Source organism: Oncorhynchus mykiss, chromosome 1, assembly GCF_057628025.1.
Source record: "Oncorhynchus mykiss isolate SJ-2025 chromosome 1, ASM5762802v1, whole genome shotgun sequence".
Classification (NCBI taxonomy): domain Eukaryota; kingdom Metazoa; phylum Chordata; class Actinopteri; order Salmoniformes; family Salmonidae; genus Oncorhynchus; species Oncorhynchus mykiss.
The window spans coordinates 88524085-88548682 of NC_143022.1; the positions used below are offsets into that span (position 1 = coordinate 88524085).

General features: G+C 43.1%; 1 protein-coding gene across 1 annotated transcript in view; it reads left to right on the plus strand.

Annotated features, from left to right (window-relative positions):
- LOC110513561 (uncharacterized) overlaps positions 1-24598 on the plus strand; it is a 36381-nt gene that overhangs the window by 3902 nt on the left and 7881 nt on the right. The window contains exons 5-27 of the mRNA XM_036989982.2: positions 312-365; positions 2033-2068; positions 2303-2326; positions 2576-2629; positions 3715-3768; positions 6168-6203; positions 6301-6357; positions 6683-6736; positions 8849-8902; positions 10609-10662; positions 10744-10797; positions 10974-11027; positions 11166-11219; positions 11420-11473; positions 11734-11787; positions 12110-12154; positions 15296-15349; positions 15439-15492; positions 15721-15774; positions 19869-19940; positions 23256-23291; positions 23820-23864; positions 23974-24006. Of these exons, the coding sequence (XP_036845877.2) occupies positions 312-365; positions 2033-2068; positions 2303-2326; positions 2576-2629; positions 3715-3768; positions 6168-6203; positions 6301-6357; positions 6683-6736; positions 8849-8902; positions 10609-10662; positions 10744-10797; positions 10974-11027; positions 11166-11219; positions 11420-11473; positions 11734-11787; positions 12110-12154; positions 15296-15349; positions 15439-15492; positions 15721-15774; positions 19869-19940; positions 23256-23291; positions 23820-23864; positions 23974-24006 (1140 nt within the window). The remainder of the gene's footprint in view (positions 1-311; positions 366-2032; positions 2069-2302; positions 2327-2575; positions 2630-3714; positions 3769-6167; positions 6204-6300; positions 6358-6682; positions 6737-8848; positions 8903-10608; positions 10663-10743; positions 10798-10973; positions 11028-11165; positions 11220-11419; positions 11474-11733; positions 11788-12109; positions 12155-15295; positions 15350-15438; positions 15493-15720; positions 15775-19868; positions 19941-23255; positions 23292-23819; positions 23865-23973; positions 24007-24598) is intronic.

Here is a 24598-nt window from a genome sequence, read left to right on the forward strand (position 1 = left end):
ACGCCTACTTCTGAGCTCCTCCCACTCCATTAGCTGTGTGACATACGCAACTTTTTTGTGACATCATGTACGTATACAGCTGGAATTATTATGAGATTAGGATGACTTAAAGCACACCTTAAAGTTGGTAAAGTTGCAAAAACATTTCTTAGAGAAAGGTACTTTGTTATGATCGCGTATGAAAAGGTAACTAACTCTTATGGTTTTCTAGCGTACAGCTGATCTCCTACTGACGTTGGACAACATTTCTGTCTTTGTTGTGATGGATTAGTGAAGCCTGGTCTCTCGCTCCTCTCTTCCTGTCTCTGCAGGGTTTGACTGGTCCTACTGGAGACGAAGGTCCCGATGGTCCCCTTGGACAGAAAGTGAGTAACTAATCACTAATGAGCCCTTTAATGTTTCTGCTTCATAGACTCTCAGACAGTCTGGTCCCAGGTGTGTTGGTGCTGTCTTGTCAATTCCTTTGGTCATTGTCACACCAGACAGTCTGGTCCCAGATGTGTTGGTGCTGTCTTGTCAATTCCTTTGGTCATTGTCATACCAGACAGTACAATCAGATCTGGGACCAGGGTAACTCTCAGCCGGGTGACTGCGCCAAGCTGCTGACCGTCCATTCGCCCACTGTGTTGGCAGGCAAGACAGCAGGAATTACAATTACAACGCGTAAAGCAATTCCTCATGACAAATGAGCTTTAATCCCTGATCCCTGATCCCTCCCTGCCAGAGTTCTGGGTAATCTCCGTGGGGAACCAGGCCCAAGCATCATAGTCGTGTTCATTAGGAAAAGCAAGGAAAACATTTTAAAAACGTTTTGCAACGGAGAACAAAATTAGAGTTTCTTATTGGACGAGTTCACTAAGTCCCTCCCAAATTTTTTTCTTCATTTTGGTGCATAATGAACAGGACCCAAGCCTTGGGGGAACATTTGCTGGGCCAAGTGCACCCTGCCTGGCTCAGGTTCTCAGTCACAGGATTAAACTGAAAGAATGTTAATTCAGTCTGTGAAGTCTCTAGTTAAGTAATTACTCAGACGGCTTCATTTCTCTGAGAAGGAAATTGTCCAGTATATTTGGTGGAAGTGGCAAAAGGATATGGAGTAGGATCCTGTTGGTCTGTGTTTCTGATGAGATGAAAGGATACGGAGTAGGATCCTGTTGGTCTGTGTTTCTGATGAGATGAAAGCATGTCTTTATGGAGAAATACTTTTGATGTTTTACACATACATAGTTTGTTGAGTCTCTAGTTAATGATTTTACTCAGATGGCTTCATTTGTCTAAGAAGGAAAATAAATTGTGGAGAATATTACAGCACAGGAACCAAACACCGGCAAAATTTAGTTGGTGTGTGTTTGGTGTGTGTTTGGTGTGTGTTTAGTGTGTGTTTGGTGTGTGTTTGGTGTGTGTATTGTGTGTGTTTGGTGTGTGTTTGTTGTGTGTTTAGTGTGTGTTTGATGTATGTTTGCTGTGTGTTTAGTGTGTGTTTGGTGTGTGTTTGGTGTGTGTTTGGTGTGTGTTTAGTGTGTGTTTAGTGTGTGTTTGGTGTGTGTTTAGTGTGTGTTTGGTGTGTGTTTAGTGTGTGTTTGGTGTGTGTTTAGTGTGTGTTTGGTGTGTGTTTGGTGTGTGTTTAGTGTGTGTTTAGTGTGTGTTTAGTGTGTGTTTGGTGTGTGTTTAGTGTGTGTTTGGTGTGTGTTTGACAATGTCTAAGGATTTGGAACAGTCGCTAGACTATTACAGTATAAGAATACAAGTCGTGTGAATACATGCAACAGAGGCTTTTATCCAAAGCATCTTAGATCTTTAGTATGTGTCTGTGGTCCTGGTAGAAATAGGAAAGGATACTGAATTCTGTTTGTGTTTACATGACAAGCTAAAAACATGTCTTCATGGAGAAAATACTTGTATGTCTTCTACATGCATAGTTTGCTTTGGGTGCTGGATGGGGGATGATTAACTCACAGTATATATTAGATATTCTCTTTACTGTTGTCTCATGTTCACTGTGTTTTCAAACTGACATGAAACTTTGTTTCAGGGTGAACCCGGGAAACCAGGACCTCGTGGACTAGCTGTGAGTTACATTATTCTCTATGAACCACTCATTCATTAGTGGAATCAGTCCACACTGAAGACTCAGAGGGCCCAGCTATAGAGCATTCAGCTTTCTCACATCACATGAAACGTAGCTTCTAAGGCTTATTAATTAAGCCTTCATAGAGCCTTCATAGAGCCTTCATAGAGCCTATAAAGATGCTGTAGTATCTTATGTCATTGACTCGTCTGGTGCTTCTGTTTTCCTCCATAGGGCGTTGGAGATGATGGACCCCCTGTAAGTATTTTACAGTATTATTAATTAAACATTCACACATGACACATGTATTACATCTTTATAGTACAGTATCTAGCAAAATGTCTGAAAACGTTCACATTAGCCATGGTAAGATACCTTTGATGCATTGGGAAGACATTTTGTTGAAAAACTTTCAAAACTATGAAAAATGCAACAACAAAAAAAAGTATATGATAAATTAGTACAAGTCATAATTTTCAGTGAATTAATACGTGTTTCTCTGAACAGGGACCCCCGGGGCCAGGAGGACTTCCAGGTGATTTGGGCAAAGGTGGACCCCCTGTGAGTATCAGTTACAGACCCTCATAACCTAACGATCCTCATCAACTAACGATTCTCATTACCTAACAATCCTCTTGCCTTAATGATCCTCATGACCTAACGATCCTCATCACCTAACGATCCTCATCACCTAACGATCCTCATGACCTAACGATCCTCATCACCTAACGATCCTCATCACCTAACGATCCTCATCACCTAACGATCCTCATGACCTAACGATCCTCATGACCTAACGATCCTCATCACCTAACGATCCTCATCACCTAACGATCCTCATGACCTAAAGTTCCTCATCACCTAACGATCCTCATCACCTCACACTCCTCATGACCTAACGATCCTCATCACCTCACACTCCTCATCACATAACGATCCTCATCACATAACGATCCTCATCACCTCACCTCACACTCCTCATGACCTAACGATCCTCATCACCTAACGATCCTCATCACCTCACACTCCTCATCACCTAACGATCCTCATCACCTAACGATCCTTATCACCTCACGATCCTCATCACCTCACACTCCTCATCACATAACAATCCTCATCACCTAACGATCCTCATCACCTAATGATATCAGGACATATAGATCCTCAGGACACAATGATTCTCTATGCGGACAGAGCATGAATTGGGCCGGAACAGACCGGTGCTTTTCTCCTGCTTGATATCCGCCAGGTGAAAATAAACAGTACTGGACCCTAAAATCCTGAGTACCAGCTCCTATTTCAGTCCTCTTCAAGCACTGCATGTAGATAGTTTGGGAGCTGGAGTCTTAGGGCCAATTATGGCTGATTGGATGTACAGCATAAGAGGCTGCTGAGGGGAGGATGCCTCATAATAACGTCTGGAACGGAGCGAATGGAATGGCATCAAACGCCTGGAAAACATTGGAAACCACGTGTTTGATGTATTTGATACCGTTCCACTAATACCGCTCCAGCTCGTCCTCCCCAAATAAGGTGCCACCAACTTCCTGTGATGTACAGTACCTCCTCTGTCAGGAACGTCAATCAAAAGGTGAATGAAAATGGACCATGTTTGTTTGATCTGCTTTCTATGTCCGTTACCACAGGGTGCTATGGGAGTCAGAGGACCAACAGGACCCGGTGGATCAGCAGGGCCGAGAGTGAGTAGTACATCTGTGGATCAGCAGGGCCGAGAGTGAGTAGTACATCTGTGGATCAGTAGGGCCGAGAGGGAGTAGTACATCTGTGGATCAGTAGAGCCGAGAGGGAGTAGTACATCTGTGGATCAGTAGGGCCGAGAGTGAGTAGTACATCTGTGGATCAGCAGGGCCTAGAGCGAGTAGTACATCTGTGGATCAGTAGAGCCTAGAGTGAGTAGTACATCTGTGGATCAGTAGAGCCGAGAGGGAGTAGTACATCTGTGGATCAGTAGAGCCGAGAGGGAGTAGTACATCTGTGGATCAGTAGGGCCGAGAGTGAGTAGTACATCTGTGGATCAGCAGGGCCTAGAGCGAGTAGTACATCTGTGGATCAGCAGGGCCTAGAGTGAGTAGTACATCTGTGGATCAGTAGGGGCCGAGAGTGAGTAGTACATCTGTGGATCAGTAGGGCCTAGAGTGAGTAGTACATCTGTGGATCAGTAGGGCCTAGAGTGAGTAGTACATCTGTGGATCAGTAGGGCCTAGAGTGAGTAGTACATCTGTGGATCAGTAGAGCCGAGAGGGAGTAGTACATCTGTGGATCAGTAGGGCCGAGAGTGAGTAGTACATCTGTGGATCAGTAGGGCCGAGAGTGAGTAGTACATCTGTGGATCAGTAGAGCCGAGAGGGAGTAGTACATCTGTGGATCAGTAGGGCCGAGAGTGAGTAATACATCTGTGGATCAGTAGGGCCTAGAGTGAGTAGTACATCTGTGGATCAGTAGGGCCTAGAGGGAGTAGTACATCTGTGGATCAGTAGGGCCGAGAGTGAGTAGTACATCTGTGGATCAGTAGGGCCTAGAGTGAGTAGTACATCTGTGGATCAGTAGGGCCTAGAGCGAGTAGTACATCTGTGGATCAGTAGGGCCTAGAGTGAGTAGTACATCTGTGGATCAGTAGGGCCTAGAGTGAGTAGTACATCTGTGGATCAGCAGGGCCTAGAGTGAGTAGTACATCTGTGGATCAGTAGGGCCTAGAGTGAGTAGTACATCTGTGGATCAGTAGGGGCCGAGAGTGAGTAGTACATCTGTGGATCAGTAGGGCCTAGAGCGAGTAGTACATCTGTGGATCAGTAGGGCCGAGAGTGAGTAGTACATCTGTGGATCAGTAGGGCCGAGAGGGAGTAGTACATCTGTGGATCAGTAGGGCCTAGAGTGAGTAGTACATCTGTGGATCAGTAGGGCCTAGAGTGAGTAGTACATCTGTGGATCAGTAGGGCCTAGAGCGAGTAGTACATCTGTGGATCATCAGGGCCGAGAGTGAGTAGTACATCTGTGGATCAGTAGGGCCGAGAGTGAGTAGTACATCTGTGGATCAGCAGGGCCTAGAGTGAGTAGTACATCTGTGGATCAGCAGGGCCTAGAGTGAGTAGTACATCTGTGGATCAGCAGGGCCTAGAGTAAGTAGTACATCTGTGGATCAGTAGGGCCTAGAGTGAGTAATACATCTGTGGATCAGTAGGGCCTAGAGTGAGTAATACATCTGTGGATCAGCAGGGCCTAGAATGAGTAGTACATCTGTGGATCAGTAGGGCCTAGAGTGAGTAATACATCTGTGGATCAGCAGGGCCTAGAGTGAGTAGTACATCTGTGGATCAGCAGGGCCTAGAGTAAGTAGTACATCTGTGGATCAGTAGGGCCTAGAGTGAGTAATACATCTGTGGATCAGCAGGGCCTAGAATGAGTAGTACATCTGTGGATCAGTAGGGCCTAGAGTGAGTAGTACATCTGTGGATCAGTAGGGCCTAGAGTGGGTAGTACATCTGTGGATAGTACATCTGTGGATCAGTAGGGCCGAGAGTGAGTAATACATCTGTGGATCAGCAGGGACTAGAATGAGTAGTACATCTGTGGATCAGTAGGGCCTAGAGTGAGTAGTACATCTGTGGATAGTACATCTGTGGATCAGTACAGCCTAGAGTGAGTAGTACATCTGTGGATCAGTAGGGCCTAGAGTGAGTAATACATCTGTGGATCAGTAGGGCCTAGAGTGAGTAGTACATCTTTGGATCAGTAGTGCCGAGAGTGAGTAGTACATCTGTGAATAGTACATCTGTGGATCAGCAGGGCCTAGAGTGAGTAGTACATCTGTGGATCAGTAGGGCCTAGAGTGAGTAGTACATCTGTGGATCAGTAGGGCCGAGAGTGAGTAGTACATCTGTGAATAGTACATCTGTGGATCAGTAGGGCCTAGAGTGAGTAATACATCTGTGGATCACTGTCCCTGTGTATCGTCCCTAGTTGATGATACGTTGACAAGCACATCCAGAGAATGTCGTGAGCTGTTTGTGTGTCACGTTGAACAGTCATCTACTCTTCCTAATCAACTGATTAACAATTCTCAAAATTATGTGTTTTTCAGGGTGCAGCAGGGATGCAGGATTTGAGTGCCGAGCTGGTAAGACTTTGTTCGTTCAAGTTCACACAACTCAGTGCCTGGCATTACACGTATGAGTCATAATCTGACCCTGTTGATTTATCCTGCTGCTGTCTAGTGCCCTGGTGCCTGTCCACCTGGGACACCTGGTCATCCCGGCCTCCCTGGCATGAAGGTGAGTCAAGGGTCAAGGGTCAGGGGCCAAGGAGAGTGCATGCCCTCACTAGTGTATCATATGAAGTTATGTAATGGATAAACGTTCTCAGTGGTGTGCTAGGAAGGGCATTGGAACATAACCAGTGGTGTATTGATAGCTTGGTCTCATAAGGTATCATATATTGTGCTAATGGTAACCATAGCTGCTTCAACCTACAGCCTCACAGAAGTCATTGGTTTAAATCTATTCTATTGTCTTCACAGTTAGTATAATGATAGTCTAACAGTGATATGTGATAGAGATTGGGGAGGGTGTTTAAGCTTCATGTTCCTCTGTTTTCTAGGGTCACAAAGGAGTAAAAGGGGAAGGAGGAGAGCCTGGGAAACAAGGGCACAAGGTAAGGGCTTACCTTTTAGACACATTCAGAGAACTGAACAAAAACCTACACGGCATTAAAATGACTTGGTCCAGAACTAGGTTTAGTCTGTTTCTTGGAAAACCAGACCAGATCAGATATTTCCATGACATAAAATAAGCTTGGAGCTTTGTAGCTCCTCTGGTCTCATTGCTTCATGTGATGCGTCATGAGATCAGCTTTACATCTTGACTGACCAAGATATTCAGATTAGACATTACAAGAAATACTCTCACGGCTACTTCTTAGCTGTCAGTATGCGTCCAGCATGGTCAGGGCCTGTGATCCATGTGGTCAGGGCCTGAGATCCATGTGGTCAGGGCCTGTGATCCATGTGGTCGGGCCTGAGATCCATGCGGTCAGGGCCTGTGATCCATGTGGTCAGGGCATGAGATCCATCTAGTCAGGGCCTGTGATCCATGTGGTCAGGGCCTGTGATCCATGCGGTCAGGGCCTGTGATCCATGCGGTCAGGGCCTGTGATCCATGCGGTCAGGGCCTGTGATCCATGTGGTCGGGCCTGAGATCCATGCGGTCAGGGCCTGTGATCCATGTGGTCAGGGCCTGAGATCCATGCGGTCAGGGCCTGTGATCCATGTGGTCAGGGCCTGAGATCCATGCGTTCAGGGCCTGTGATCCATGCGGTCAGGGCCTGATATCGATGCAGTCAGGATCTCTACCTGCTATAGGATCTCTACCTGCTATAGGATCTCTGCCTGCTATATGATCTCTGCCTGCTATACGATCTCTACCTGCTATAGGATCTCTACCTGCTATAGGATCTCTACCTGCTATAGGATCTCTACCTGCTATAGGATCTCTGCCTGCTATAGGATCTCTACATGCTATAGGATCTCTACCTGCTATAGGATCTCTACATGCTATAGGATCTCTACATGCCATAGGATCTCTGCCTGCTATAGGATCTCTACCTGCTATAGGATCTCTACCTGCTATAGGATCTCTACATGCTATAGGATCTCTACCTGCTATAGGATCTCTACCTGCTATAGGATCTCTACATGCTATAGGATCTCTACCTGCTATAGGATCTCTACCTGCTATAGGATCTCTACATGCTATAGGATCTCTACCTGCTATAGGATCTCTACCTGCTATAGGATCTCTACATGCTATAGGATTTCTACATGCTATAGGATCTCTGCACAACATAAACCTCACACTTTTTCATATTTTTGCCTCATTGCATTTAGAAAGGCTGTGAGTGATATGTTGCCTGAAAGTAATATATTTCCATGGCTATAGGATCTCTATCTGCTATAGGATCTCTGCACAACATAAACCTCACACTTTTTCATATTTTTGCCTCATTGCATTTAGAAAGGCTGTGAGTGATATGTTGCCTGAAAGTAATCTATTTCCATGGCTGCGTCCCCAATGACACCTCATTCCCTACATAGTGCTCTACTTATGAACACAGCCCTATGGGCCCTGGTCAAAAGTAGAGCACTTTATAGGGATTAGGGTGTGATTTGGGACGCAACCCATGTTAGTGATGCAGGGGTTATGGTTGATGTGGAATGCCATGCTAACACAGCCACACTCAGCCCTGTAATGGTTCCATACATCCATATATAAGGAAATAAGTTCAGTTCTATACCCAAGTCACTTCATCACCTAGTGGCCTATAACTCCATTCACTGTCTGTCTGTCTGGATTCAAGACTCCATGTATCCATATGGACTGTAAATGACTTTCTCCATGTATAGAATTCAGCCTTGCTTAGTGGCTCTATTGAAGGGTGTCTGGTGTAGAACATGCAGGCTTTTCACTCACAAGTCAAAGCGTGTAGTCTCTGACAGCTGACAGCACACACACCTTTGGCAATGTGATCAGCGGTAGAGTCAATTTCATTGAAACGTGTGTCATGTATCTGAGTCAACGAGGCTGTAGGAACATTGATTTAAAGTCCATGGGAGTTGTTTTGCGGCCATTAAAGTTGTTTTGAAACAGCTTACATTTGAAATCCATCTTTCTATCCTCCTATAAATGTACCTACTTATGTTTTAATGTCTCTGTCATACGCAGCTGTTCATCTTACTGATGTCTGCATGTTACCTCTCTCTCTCTCTAGGGTGAAGAGGGTGACCAGGGAACCACAGGGGACCTCGGATCCCAGGGCCCAACGGTTTGATACTCTCATTAACCTACCTTTAACAGATAATATAACAGACTGTCTGTAGTGATAATATAACAGACTGTCTGTAGTGATAATATAACAGACCGTCTGTAGTGATAATATAACAGACTGTCTGTAGTGATAATATAACAGACTGTCTGTAGTGATAATATAACAGACTGTCTGTAGTGATAATATAACAGACCGTCTGTAGCGATAATATAACAGACTGTCTGTAGTGATAATATAACAGACTGTCTGTAGTGATAATATAACAGACTGTCTGTAGTGATAATATAACAGACCGTCTGTAGCGATAATATAACAGACTGTCTGTAGTGATAATATAACAGACTGTCTGTAGTGATAATATAACAGACCGTCTGTAGTGATAATATAACAGACTGTCTGTAGTGATAATATAACAGACCGTCTGTAGCGATAATATAACAGACTGTCTGTAGTGATAATATAACAGACTGTCTGTAGTGATGATATAACAGACTGTCTGTAGTGATAATATAACAGGTTGTCTGTAGTGATAATATAACAGACTGTCTGTAGTGATGATATAACAGACTGTCTGTAGTGATAATATAACAGACTGTCTGTAGTGATACTATAACAGGTTGTCTGTAGTGATAATATAACAGACAGTAGTGATAATATGACAGACTGTCTATAGTGATAATAGAACAGACTGTCTGTAGTGATAATATAACAGACTGTCTGTAGTGATAATATAACAGACAGTAGTGATAATATGACAGATTGTCTATAGTGATAATAGAACAGACTGTCTGTAGTGATAATATAACAGACTGTCTGTAGTGATAATATAACAGACAGTAGTGATAATATAACAGACAGTAGTGATAATATGACAGACTGTCTATAGTGATAATAGAACAGACTGTCTGTAGTGATAATATAACAGACAGTAGTGATGATATAACAGACTGTCTGTAGTGATAATATAACAGGTTGTCTGTAGTGATAATATAACAGACTGTCTGTAGTGATGATATAACAGACTGTCTGTAGTGATAATATAACAGACTGTCTGTAGTGATAGTATAACAGACTGTCTGTAGTGATAATATAACAGACTGTCTGTAGTGATAATATAACAGACTGTCTGTAGTGATAATATAACAGACTGTCTGTAGTGATGATAGAACAGACTGTCTGTAGTGATAATATAACAGACTGTCTGTAGTGATACTATAACAGGTTGTCTGTAGTGATAATATAACAGACAGTAGTGATAATATGACAGACTGTCTATAGTGATAATAGAACAGACTGTCTGTAGTGATAATATAACAGACTGTCTGTAGTGATAATATAACAGACAGTAGTGATAATATGACAGATTGTCTATAGTGATAATAGAACAGACTGTCTGTAGTGATAATATAACAGACTGTCTGTAGTGATAATATAACAGACAGTAGTGATAATATAACAGACAGTAGTGATAATATGACAGACTGTCTATAGTGATAATAGAACAGACTGTCTGTAGTGATAATATAACAGACAGTAGTGATAATATAACAGACTGTCTATAGTGATAATAGAACAGACTGTCTATAGTGATAATAGAACAGACTGTCTGTAGTGATAATATAACAGACAGTAGTGATAATAGAACAGACTGTCTATGGTGACAGTTAGTGACAGTTTGTCTTTCTGCTGTTGTGTGATTCCAGGGTCCTCAGGGAATCAGAGGCTCCACTGGAATGATGGGGCCCAAAGGTGGACTGGTAAGAGTCACTCTTTGAAGTTAATTGTATTTCCACCCTCTCTGTCATCTTAATGCTAATATACCCCTGGTGTTGTGACAGGGAGCACGAGGACATGATGGAGATCCAGGTCCCCAGGGTGTTGAAGGAGCCACTGTAAGTATTCTCCCATAATCCCCTTCTCCTGTTCATTATGATTTCACTAATGTTAGACCTCTGGAAAGGTGAGTGTTTCAGGAATACGGCACTGTGTTGTGTTCTCAATGAAGGACCTGATTAAACATCTGTAAAAAGGTTTTGTCTTACAATATGTTGATGCTGTCTCTTGTTAGGGTGACCAAGGCCAGAGGGGCGTGATGGGCGAGTCTGGTCCTAAAGGTGATGAGGTGGGTTTCAGAGTAAAAAAATACACCTACCATGGTTTCACATGGTTGATTCTTGTCTTTAGTCACTGTCTGGGGTGGTGGTGATGGTGTAATGCTGATGCCCTGATTGGTTCCTTATCCTATTGTGTTGTTATCTAGGGATCTCAAGGTGGAAGAGGAATCACAGGTCTTCCTGGGCCCAAGGGAAAGGGTGTAAGTATTACTGTGACTATTGTATCACAGCTTAAACAATCAGTCTTGGTGGTGCAAAATGTAAGCATATCCTGTCTGTTGTGTATTCATAGACTCTTAGAATCGTTTAAGCCACAGAACCATTCATAGAACCATAGAACCTTCTTGGAACATTAACACTTGTCATGGAATAATTGTCGTGGTTCTTTTTTCATGTCTAGGGTTTGTCAGGAGTAGATGGCCGTGAAGGTATTCCTGGATTGCCAGGTGGAAAGGTATGGACAGGATCTACTGTAAGATGTTTAGATGCATCGTTCTAGTTTTGCTGTGCCCTCTCATAGGTCTACAGTGATTATTTTCTGCAGCGATTTCTATTGGCTTGGCAATGGAGATCACAGCATTCTGAAAAGTCTACTATAAAATGGGATTCATACTGTTTGAACGGAGGAATCAGCAGGAGTTGTCAAATCAAGTTAAGATTACAACTGTGATGTCAAAAGTTCATCTTAACTCACATAACTCTCTTTCTCCACAGGGCACCATTGGCAAGGCTGGGTCTCCAGGGGAGGTGGGGCTTCAGGGACTTCCTGTAAGTATGACCTTTGACCTCACACTAACAGGTGTTCTGATTGGTTGCGCCTGTGTAATCCTCCTCAGCCTCCCGTATTCTAATCCTGATGTGAAATAACATAATAATAATAATAACATGAGATAATTGTTTCTGATTGACAACCACCATTGTGTAGGTTCTTTTGTTTTACAAACATTTGAGATTTTCATGTTTTCAACAACTTCTTTGAAATTGATAACAAATGCATGAGTGGTTTGGTCAGATGTATTCTAGGTATTTACATGATAATTCTTGTTACTGTAGATTGATTTTGATTGACAATGTTGTGTTTCCTCTCTAGGGATTACCTGGTTCTCCTGGCTCTAAAGGAACTGGTGGAGAGAAGGTAGGCATCATAGAGATCCTATTAAAATAGTATTCTAATTCCTAATTCACCCACAATGCACCACTTACATCAATTCATCTACAGCAAATGGGCATTAATTACTCTGTGCCATAAACTCAACCCTTTTGACAAATAGAGCTAATCTATGTCACTGAGGAGCTGCAGCTGGATAAGAACATGGGTACTGACCTACAGTGAGGGGAAAAAGGATTTGATCCCCTGTTGATTTTGTACGTTTGCCCACTGACAAAGAAATTATTGGTCAATAATTTTAACAACAAACAACAATTTTAACAACAACAAAAAATCCAGAAAAACGCATGTCAAAAATGTTATAAATTGATTTGCATTTTAATGAGGGAAATAATTATTTGACCCCTCCAAAACATGACTTGGTACTTGGTGGCAAAACCCTTGTTGGCAATCACAGAGGTCAGATGTTTCTTGTAGTTGGCCACCAGGTTTGCACACATCTTAGGGGGGAGTTTGTCCCACTCCTCTTTGCAGATCTTCTCCAAGTCATTAAGGGTTCGAGGCTGACGTTTGGTAACTCAAACCTTCAGCTCCCTCCACAGATTTTCTATGGGATTAAGGTCTGGAGACTGGCTAGGCCACTCCAGGACCTTAATGTGCTTCTTCTTGAGCCACTACTTTGTTGCCTTGGCCGTGTGTTTTGGGTCATTGTCATGCTGGAATACCCATCCACGACCCATTTTCAATGCCCTGGCTGAGGGAAGGAGGTTCTCACCCAAGATTTGATGGTATTTGGCCCCGTCCATCGTCCCTTTGATGCGGTGAAGTTGTCCTGTCCCCTTAGCAGAAAAACACCCCCAAAGCATAATGTTTCCACCTCCATGTTTGACGGTGGGGATGGTGTTCTTGGGGTCATAGGCAGCATTCCTCCTCCTCCAAACACGGCGAGTTGAGTTGATGCCAAAGAGCTCCATTTTGGTTTCATCTGACCACAACACTTTCACCCAGTTGTCCTCTGAATCATTCAGATGTTCATTGGCAAACTTAAGACGGGCATGTATATGTGCTTTCTTGAGCAGGGGGACCTTGCGGGCGCTGCAGGATTTCAGTCCTTCACGGCATAGTGTGTTAACAATTGTTTTCTTGGGGACTATGGTCTCAGCTGCCTTGAGATCTTTGACAAGTGTAGTTCTGGGCTGATTCCTCACTGTTCTCATGATCATTGCAACTCCACGAGGTGAGGTCTTGCATGGAGCCCCAGGCCGAGGGAGATTGAGAGTTCTTTTGTGTTTCTTCCATTTGCGAATAATCACACCAACTGTTGTCATCTTCTCACCAAGCTGCTTGGCGAGGGTTTTGTAGCCCATTCCAGCCTTGTGTAGGTCTACAATCTTGTCCCTGACATCCTTGGAGAGCTCTTTGGTCTTGGCCATGAGAGTTTGGAATCTGATTGATTGCTTCTGTGGACAGGTGTCTTTTATGCAGGTAACAAAATGAGATTAGTAGCACTTCCTTTAAGAGTGTGCTCCTAATCTCAGCTCGTTACCTGTATAAAAGACACCTGGGAGACAGAAATCTTTCTGATTGAGAGGGGGTCAAATACTTATTTCCCTCATTAAAATGCAAGTCAATTTATAACATTTTTGACATGCGTTTTTCTGGATTTTTGTTGTTGTTGTTGTTGTCTCTCACTGTTCAAATAAACCTACCATTACAATTATAGACTGCAAACGTACAAAATCAGCAGGGCATCAAATACTTTTTTCCCTCACTGTAACTGTCCTGACACTGACCTGACCTGACTGTCCTGACACTGACCTGACCTGACACTGACCTGACTGTTCTGACACTGACCTGACTGTTCTGACACTGACCTGAACTGACTGTCCTGACTGTCCTGACACTGACCTGACTGTCCTGACACTGACCTGACTGTCCTGACCGTCTTGACACTGACCTGACCTGACTGTCCTGACACTGACCTGACTGTCCTGACACTGACCTGACCTGACTGTTCTGACACTGACCTGACTGTTCTGACACTGACCTGACTGTCCTGACACTGACCTGACCTGACTGTTCTGACACTGACCTGAACTGACTGTCCTGACACTGAGCTGACCTGACTGTCCTGACTGTTCTGACACTGACCTGACCTGACTGTCCTGACTGTTCTGACACTGACCTGACCTGACTGTCCTGACTGTTCTGACACCGACCTGACCTGACTGTTCTGACACTGACCTGACCTGACTGTCTTGACACTGACCTGACTGTCCTGACTGTCTTGACACTGACCTGACTGTCCTGACACTGACCTGACTGTCTTGACACTGACACTGACCTGACTGTCCTGACACTGACCTGACTGTTCTGACACTGACCTGACCTGACTGTCTTGACACTGACCTGACCTGACTGTCCTGACACTGACCTGACCTGACTGTCCTGACACGGATCTGACCTGACCTGACTGTCCTGACACTGACCTGACTGTCCTGACACTGACCTGACTGTTCTGACACAGACCTGACTGTCCTGACACTGACTGTCCTGACACTGATCTGACCTGACCTGACTGTCCTGATACTGACCTGACTGTCTTGACACTGACCTGACCTGACTGTCCTGACACTGACCTGACCTGACACTGACCTGACTGTCTTGACACTGACCTGACCTGACTGTCCTGACACTGACCTGACCTGACTGTCCTGACTTGACCTGACTGTCCTGACACTGACCTGACTGTTCTGACACTGACCTGACCTGACTGTCTTGACACTGACCTGACCTGACTGTCCTGACACTGACCTGACTGTCCTGACACTGACCTGACTGTCCTGACACTGACCTGACTGTTCTGACACTGACCTGACTGTCCTGACACTGACCTGATATACTTCATCTCAGACACACAGAACTAAGTTGTGGGAGGAAATTTGTTAGAAAAGATTCTACAATGGGGATGGAATCAGGGCAGTAGCTCCACCCCCTGCTCTCTGTAAGTTTCGGGCAAGTCTACGGGCCAAATGTCCCAAATCAGTGATGGAAAAATCTGCACATTGGACAAAGTTCCTTGTTAGTTGTGGCATACCATCCTATGGTACGTGTATCTGTCCACGAGAGATTATGACACTAAACTCTGTTTCTGTTGCTCTACTTCAGGGTAGCTCTGGAGAGGCAGGTCTTCTTGGAACAATAGGATCTGCTGGTAAAACAGTAAGTCCAAATCAAATCCAAGTTGATTTAAAATGCATTTCAAGTTGTCCATCCAGTAACGACCTGTTCACTGTGATGTCTCTGTGTAGGGAGAGCAAGGCAAAGCAGGAGGTCTAGGACCCATTGGACCCATTGGCGGACCGGTGAGTATCTTGTCATTTATTTTATTTCCCAGCAGGCAAAGCTGTTTTTATGACGCCATCACAACCAGATTACAACTGGTAGTAATTTGGTTACAATGATGTCGGTGATGTCAATGCAACCAGTTTTGCCCTCTGGGTTCCATTTTAATGTCCTTTATCGTCCTTTATTAATGTGTCATAAAACAAACCTCTTCTTCTCTCTTGTAATTCCCTTTGACACCTCTCTAGGGAGACAGCGGAGTACAAGGACCAGCCGGTCCACCGGGCAAACCAGGGGCCAGGGTGAGTTATTGTTGTTGTTGTTGTTGTTGTTGTTGTTGTCTGGTTGCTGTGTGATGCTGTGTGTCTTCGTGTCAGGTATAATATAAGGATTAATGAAAGGAAACATACTTTGTAACAACGACTCAAAGATGACAAAGTTAGGCTGGAACACCAAGATGTTTCACAGTGAGAGAGAGAATGAGAGAGAGAGAATGAGAGAGAGAGGGAGAGAGAGAGAGAGAGAGAGAGAATGAGAGAGAGAGGGAGAGAGAGAGAGAGAGAGAGAGAGAGAGAGAGAGAGAGAGAGAGAGAGAGAATGAGAGAGAGAGGGAGAGAGAGAGAGAATGAGAGAGAGAGAGAGACAATGAGAGAGAGAGGGAGAGAGAGAGAGAGAATGAGAGAGAGAGAATGAGAGAGAGAGGGAGAGAGAGAGAGAGAGAGAGAGAGAGAGAGAGAGAGAATGAGAGAGAGAGGGAGAGAGAGAGAGAGAGAGAGAGAGAGAGAGAGAGAATGAGAGAGAGAGAGAATGAGAGAATGAGAGAGAGACTGAAACAAAGAGAAGATGAAGAATGAGAAAAAGAAGAGAAAGAGAGGGGGAGAGTGGACCTGGCTGTGGTTACAGAGAGTGTGGACCTGGCTGTGGTTACAGAGTGGGGACCTGGCTGTGGTTACAGAGAGAGTGGACCTGGCTGTGGTAACAGAGAGGGGGGACCTGGCTGTGGTTACAGAGAGAGTGGACCTGGCTGTGGTTACAGAGAGAGTGGACCTGGCTGTGGTTACAGAGAGAGTGGACCTGGCTGTGGTTACAGAGAGTGTGGACCTGGCTGTGGTTACAGAGTGGGGACCTGGCTGTGGTTACAGAGTGGGGACCTGGCTGTGGTTACAGAGAGAGTGGACCTGGCTGTGGTAACAGAGAGGGGGGACCTGGCTGTGGTTACAGAGAGAGTGGACCTGGCTGTGGTTACAGAGAGAGTGGACCTGGCTGTGGTTACAGAGAGAGTGGACCTGGCTGTGGTTACAGAGAGTGTGGACCTGGCTGTGGTTACAGAGTGGGGACCTGGCTGTGGTTACAGAGAGAGTGGACCTGGCTGTGGTTACAGAGAGAGTGGACCTGGCTGTGGTTACAGAGAGAGTGGACTTGGATGTGGTTACAGAGAGAGTGGACCTGGCTGTGGTTACAGAGAGAGTGGACTTGGATGTGGTTACAGAGAGTGTGGACCTGGCTGTGGTTACAGAGTGGGGACCTGGCTGTGGTTACAGAGAGAGTGGACCTGGCTGTGGTTACAGAGAGAGTGGACCTGGCTGTGGTTACAGAGAGAGTGGACCTGGCTGTGGTTACAGAGAGAGTGGACCTGGCTGTGGTTACAGAGAGTGTGGACCTGGCTGTGGTTACAGAGAGTGTGGACCTGGCTGTGGTTACAGAGTGGGGACCTGGCTGTGGTTACAGAGAGAGTGGACCTGGCTGTGGTTACAGAGAGAGTGGACCTGGCTGTGGTTACAGAGAGTGTGGACCTGGCTGTGGTTACAGAGTGGGGACCTGGCTGTGGTTACAGAGAGAGTGGACCTGGCTGTGGTAACAGAGAGGGGGGACCTGGCTGTGGTTACAGAGAGAGTGGACCTGGCTGTGGTTACAGAGAGAGTGGACCTGGCTGTGGTTACAGAGAGAGTGGACCTGGCTGTGGTTACAGAGAGTGTGGACCTGGCTGTGGTTACAGAGTGGGGACCTGGCTGTGGTTACAGAGAGAGTGGACCTGGCTGTGGTTACAGAGAGAGTGGACCTGGCTGTGGTTACAGAGAGAGTGGACTTGGATGTGGTTACAGAGAGAGTGGACCTGGCTGTGGTTACAGAGAGAGTGGACTTGGATGTGGTTACAGAGAGTGTGGACCTGGCTGTGGTTACAGAGTGGGGACCTGGCTGTGGTTACAGAGAGAGTGGACCTGGCTGTGGTTACAGAGAGAGTGGACCTGGCTGTGGTTACAGAGAGAGTGGACCTGGCTGTGGTTACAGAGAGAGTGGACCTGGCTGTGGTTACAGAGAGTGTGGACCTGGCTGTGGTTACAGAGAGTGTGGACCTGGCTGTGGTTACAGAGTGGGGACCTGGCTGTGGTTACAGAGAGAGTGGACCTGGCTGTGGTTACAGAGAGAGTGGACCTGGCTGTGGTTACAGAGAGAGTGGACTTGGATGTGGTTACAGAGAGAGTGGACCTGGCTGTGGTTACAGAGTGGGGACCTGGCTGTGGTTACAGAGAGAGTGGACTTGGATGTGGTTACAGAGAGAGTGGACCTGGCTGTGGTTACAGAGAGTGTGGACCTGGCTGTGGTTACAGAGAGGGGACCTGGCTGTGGTTACAGAGAGGGGACCTGGCTGTGGTTACAGAGAGAGTGGACCTGGCTGTGGTTACAGAGTGGGGACCTGGCTTTTGTTACAGAGTGGAAACCTGGCTGTGGTTACAGAGTAGGGACCTGGCTGTGGTTACAGAGTGGGGACCTGGCTGTGGTTACAGAGAGTGTGGACCTGGCTGTGGTTACAGAGAGAGTGGACCTGGCTGTGGTTACAGAGAGTGTGGACCTGGCTGTGGTTACAGAGAGTGTGGACCTGGCTGTGGTTACAGAGTGGGGACCTGGCTGTGGTTACAGAGAGAGTGGACCTGGCTGTGGTTACAGAGAGTGTGGACCTGGCTGTGGTTACAGAGAGTGTGAACCTGGCTGTGGTTACAGAGTGGGGACCTGGCTGTGGTTACAGAGAGGGGACCTGGCTGTGGTTACAGAGAGAGTGACCCTGGCTGTGGTTACAGAGTGGGGACCTGGCTGTGGTTACAGAGTGGGGACCTGGCTGTGGTTACAGAGTAGGGACCTGGCTGTGGTTACAGAGTGGGGACCTGGCTGTGGTTACAGAGTGGGGACCTGGCTGTGGTTACAGAGAGGGGGGATCTGGCTGTGGTTACAGAGAGGGGGGACCTGGCTGTGGTTACAGAGAGAGGGGACCTGGCTGTGGTTACAGAGTGTGGACCTGGCTGTGGTTACAGAGTGGGGACCTGGCTGTGGTTACAGAGTGTGGACCTGGCTGTGGTTACAGAGAGGGGGGACCTGGCTGTGGTTACAGAGAGTGGGGACCTGGCTGTGGTTACAGAGAGTGGGGACCTGGCTGTGGTTACAGAGAGTGGGGACCTGACTGTGGTTACAGAGGGGGGACCTGGCTGTGGTTACAGAGAGGGGGGACCTGGCTGTGGTTACAGAGAGGGGGGACCTGGCTGTGGTTACAGAGAGAGGGGACCTGGCTGTGGTTACAGAGGGGGGACCTGGCTGTGGTTACAGAGTGGGGACCTGGCTGTGGTTACAGAGTGGGGACCTGGCTGTGGTTACAGAGTGGGGACCTGGCTGTGGTTACAGAGAGGGGGGACCTGGCTGTGGTTACAGAGAGGGGGGACCTGGCTGTGGTTACAGAGAGGGGGGACCTGGCTGTGGTTACAGAGAGTGAGGACCTGGCTGTGGTTACACAGAAATTCCCTAGAGAATAGTTCTGAACGGGATCTCAGGATCTCACACAGAGGCTATTTTCACAGTAAGGAGAGAATGAGGGCCAGGGCCAGCTGGCTGAAAGAGCCTTCTGTTGCTTTGGCATTCCTCACACACACACGGTCAGCAATCAAAGGTGTGCCCAGCACAGAGAACAAAGACACACACACACACACACACACACACACACATAAGCATACTAAATAAAAATTGCAGCCAGGTTTTTAGAAATTCTCTTTCTTTTGTGCACGTTTTGAGTCACGACCCTGATATAGCCGTCTCATGAACAGTTAATTCACCAGTGTATGTTGCCCTAATGACTGAAGAGCTTGTGGTTAGTTTCTTCATACTCTGCTGTCTTATCTGAGGTTTCCACTACTTTCTGCTGTCGTGTTCTGTAGGTTTAGATATTTACATACAGTATTCCATTCAGCAGAGGCTTGTATTCCTACAGTCATGCGTACAGTCATGTTACATATGGTCTGTCCCAGGAATCTAACCCACAATCCTGGCACTGCAAGCACCTTCCTCTAAGGACATACAGTAGTGTGGTGTTGACCTCTGACCTCCTTGTTGTCGCTCTACCTTTGTTTTGTAGGGACCTAAAGGGGATCTTGGTCTTCCTGGTGTTCCCGGACCCCCAGGCCTCCCCGGAGTGAAGGGAGAGAGGGTAAGATAAGAGGACGTTCTATTCTGACTGGTATCTATCCCCTCTGTAGAGACCTGCTGTCCATTGGGGAAACAATCACTGATATTATACAACTAAACTACTGATATTATACAACTAAACTACTGATATTATACAACTAAACTACTGATATTATACAACTAAACTACTGATATTATACAACTAAACATACTACTGATATTATACAACTAAACTACTGATATTATACAACTAAACATACTACTGATATTATACAACTAAACATACTACTGATATTATACAACTAAACTACTGATATTATACAACTAAACTACTGATATTATACAACTAAACTACTGATATTATACAACTAAACTACTGATATTATACAACTAAACATACTACTGATATTATACAACTAAACTACTGATATTATACAACTAAACATACTACTGATATTATACAACTAAACTACTGATATTATACAACTAAACTACTGATATTATACAACTAAACTACTGATATTATACAACTAAACTACTGATATTATACAACTAAACATACTACTGATATTATACAACTAAACTACTGATATTATACAACTAAACATACTACTGATATTATACAACTAAACTACTGATATTATACAACTAAACATACTACTGATATTATACAACTAAACTACTGATATTATACAACTAAACATACTACTGATATTATACAACTAAACATACTACTGATATTATACAACTAAACTACTGATATTATACAACTAAACTACTGATATTATACAACTAAACATACTACTGATATTATACAACTAAACTACTGATATTATACAACTAAACATACTACTGATATTATACAACTAAACTACTGATATTATACAACTAAACATACTACTGATATTATACAACTAAACTACTGATATTATACAACTAAACATACTACTGATATTATACAACTAAACATACTACTGATATTATACAACTAAACTACTGATATTATACAACTAAACTACTGATATTATACAACTAAACATACTACTGATATTATACAACTAAACTACTGATATTATACAACTAAACATACTACTGATATTATACAACTAAACTACTGATATTATACAACTAAACTACTGATATTATACAACTAAACATACTACTGATATTATACAACTAAACTTACTACTGATATTATACAACTAAACTACTGATATTATACAACTAAACTACTGATATTATACAACTAAACTACTGATATTATACAACTAAACTACTGATATTATACAACTAAACTACTGATATTATACAACTAAACATACTACTGATATTATACAACTAAACTACTGATATTATACAACTAAACTACTGATATTATACAACTAAACATACTACTGATATTATACAACTAAACTACTGATATTATACAACTAAACATACTACTGATATTATACAACTAAACTACTGATATTATACAACTAAACTACTGATATTATACAACTAAACATACTACTGATATTATACAACTAAACTACTGATATTATACAACTAAACTACTGATATTATACAACTAAACTACTGATATTATACAACTAAACATACTACTGATATTATACAACTAAACATACTACTGATATTATACAACTAAACTACTGATATTATACAACTAAACTACTGATATTATACAACTAAACTACTGATATTATACAACTAAACATACTACTGATATTATACAACTAAACTTACTACTGATATTATACAACTAAACTACTGATATTATACAACTAAACTACTGATATTATACAACTAAACTACTGATATTATACAACTAAACTACTGATATTATACAACTAAACTACTGATATTATACAACTAAACTACTGATATTATACAACTAAACATACTACTGATATTATACAACTAAACTACTGATATTATACAACTAAACATACTACTGATATTATACAACTAAACTACTGATATTATACAACTAAACATACTACTGATATTATACAACTAAACTACTGATATTATACAACTAAACTACTGATATTATACAACTAAACTACTACTCATTGGATTAAGGCTCCCTGGACCGTTTACGTTCTGCATGCCTGATATTTGATGAAAAGATAGAGAGGAAGCTCAACTGAAGAGCACTGTGGCTTGTGTTTAGTCATTTCAGGTTCCACAGACTTCATATGACAATTTTCCATTTTCATGAAATCACCAGTTTTGATTGGACTTTCCACTGTTCTGTACAATCATGAAGACAGCAATGTATCCTCAATTGCTAATAGAAAGTCAAATTCTTACCATATTCACCTGACAAGGACACACTTTGTGAAATACATCCTTTTGATCCCCTCTAGTGTTACAAGTTCAATCATTCATTCATAAGACTAGTCTTGCTGTTGCATTACATAGCAGTATAACTAGTGTTGTTGTCTAACTGTATAAATCTACTGTATAACTTTACATAGTAGTATAACTAGTGTTGTTGTCTAACTGTATAAATATACTGTATAACTTTACATAGTAGTATAACTAGTGTTGTTGTCTAACTGTATAAATCTACTGTATAACTTTACATAGTAGTATAACTAGTGTTGTTGTCTAACTGTATAAATATACTGTATAACTTTACATAGCAGTATAACTAGTGTTGTTGTCTAACTGTATAAATCTACTGTATAACTTTACATAGCAGTATAACTAGTGTTGTTGTCTAACTGTATAAATATACTGTATAACTTTACATAGTAGTATAACTAGTGTTGTTGTCTAACTGTATAAATCTACTGTATAACTTTACATAGTAGTATAACTAGTGTTGTTGTCTAACTGTATAAATCTACTGTATAACTTTACATAGCAGTATAACTAGTGTTGTTGTCTAACTGTATAAATCTACTGTATAACTTTACATAGTAGTATAACTAGTGTTGTTGTCTAACTGTATAAATATACTGTATAACTTTACATAGCAGTATAACTAGTGTTGTTGTCTAACTGTATAAATATACTGTATAACTTTACATAGCAGTATAACTAGTGTTGTTGTCTAACTGTATAAATCTACTGTATAACTTTACATAGTAGTATAACTAGTGTTGTTGTCTAACTGTATAAATATACTGTATAACTTTACATAGCAGTATAACTAGTGTTGTTGTCTAACTGTATAAATATACTGTATAACTTTACATAGCAGTATAACTAGTGTTGTTGTCTTACTGCATAACTGTACTGTATAACTTTACATAGTAGTTTAATTGTTTAACTGTAGTGTAGTTTAAAGATTTTCAATAGTGAACTGATTTCTCCTCAACTTCAGGGAGAAGCTGGCGAGGGAGGACCTAAAGGGGAGCAGGTAAGAAATCCATCTTTTAAAATGTCTGTTTATCTCTCACAACAATATCTGCCTGTATCTTAAGGTCAATGTGATACTCCAGCAGCAGAGTGTGGATGGGCCCTTTCCAGTTTCAGGTTTTATTAGTCGTATGTTCAGGATACACATGGTAGACACTGTCCGACCAAATGCTTACTGGCAGGTTCCTTCTGGACAACGCAACAACAATAAGAAATAATAAAAGATAAGAATACCAACATAAAATAAATGGTTCAGTAGATTTATAGTCCAACATAGTAGAATAACAATTTATAGTCCAATATTTACACACGTTTTGGTGGGCAAGTGGTTAAATTGTGCAGTATTTAGCAATCATAATAAGAATCTGGTAGCAGCTGTTGAGATGTGTGTGTAGCATGAATGTATGTGTGTGTGTGTGTGTGTGTATGTGTGTGTTTCTAACTTACCCTTGGCATTTGTTATATCCAGAAGAGTGATTTTACCCCAAAATAATTTATATTGGTTTGTTGTGTGTGTGTGTGTGTGTAGGGGGGACAAGGTTCTGAGGGAACCTCTGGAGACAAAGGAGATGTTGTAAGTTATCACTCAAGCAAGGATTCATTGCATCCAACCCAACCTCACATTGGAGCCTTTTAAACAACACCTGTACTAATCCTCTGTGTTTCTCTCATTTGTATAATAGGGTGACCAAGGGGAAGCTGGACCCAAAGGAGTGGTGAGTTCTGTACTTTTCTAGAAGCAGTTCCATGTCTCAAACCAGGAATATAACTTTGAGACAGTTTATCTACACCCATAGAGTAGTAGTGCTAAGTGGTTAACCAACATTTAGGGTTTTTTTTCAACGTTTTTAAAAAAAATAACTAATTGACTGATGTTGTTTCAATTATTTGAATTCCATTTAGTTCGAGCTCCATGTGCAGTTTCTGTAGAGATAAATCAGAGCCTGAAGTGTATTTGGAAACAGGCTCAGCTAATGAATGAAGCCTGAACTGTATTTGGAAACAGGCTCAGCTAATGAATGAAGCCTGAACTGTATTTGGAAACAGGCTCAGCTAATGAATGAAGCCTGAAGTGTATTTGGAAACAGGCTCAGCTAATGAATGAAGCCTGAAGTGTATTTGGAAACAGGCTCAGCTAATGAATGAAGCCTGAAGTGTATTTGGAAACAGGCTCAGCTAATGAATGGAGCCGGAACTGTATTTGGAAACAGGCTCAGCTAATGCATGAAGCCTGAAGTGTATTTGGAAACAGGCTCAGCTAATGAATGAAGCCTGAAGTGTATTTGGAAACAGGCTCAGCTAATGAAT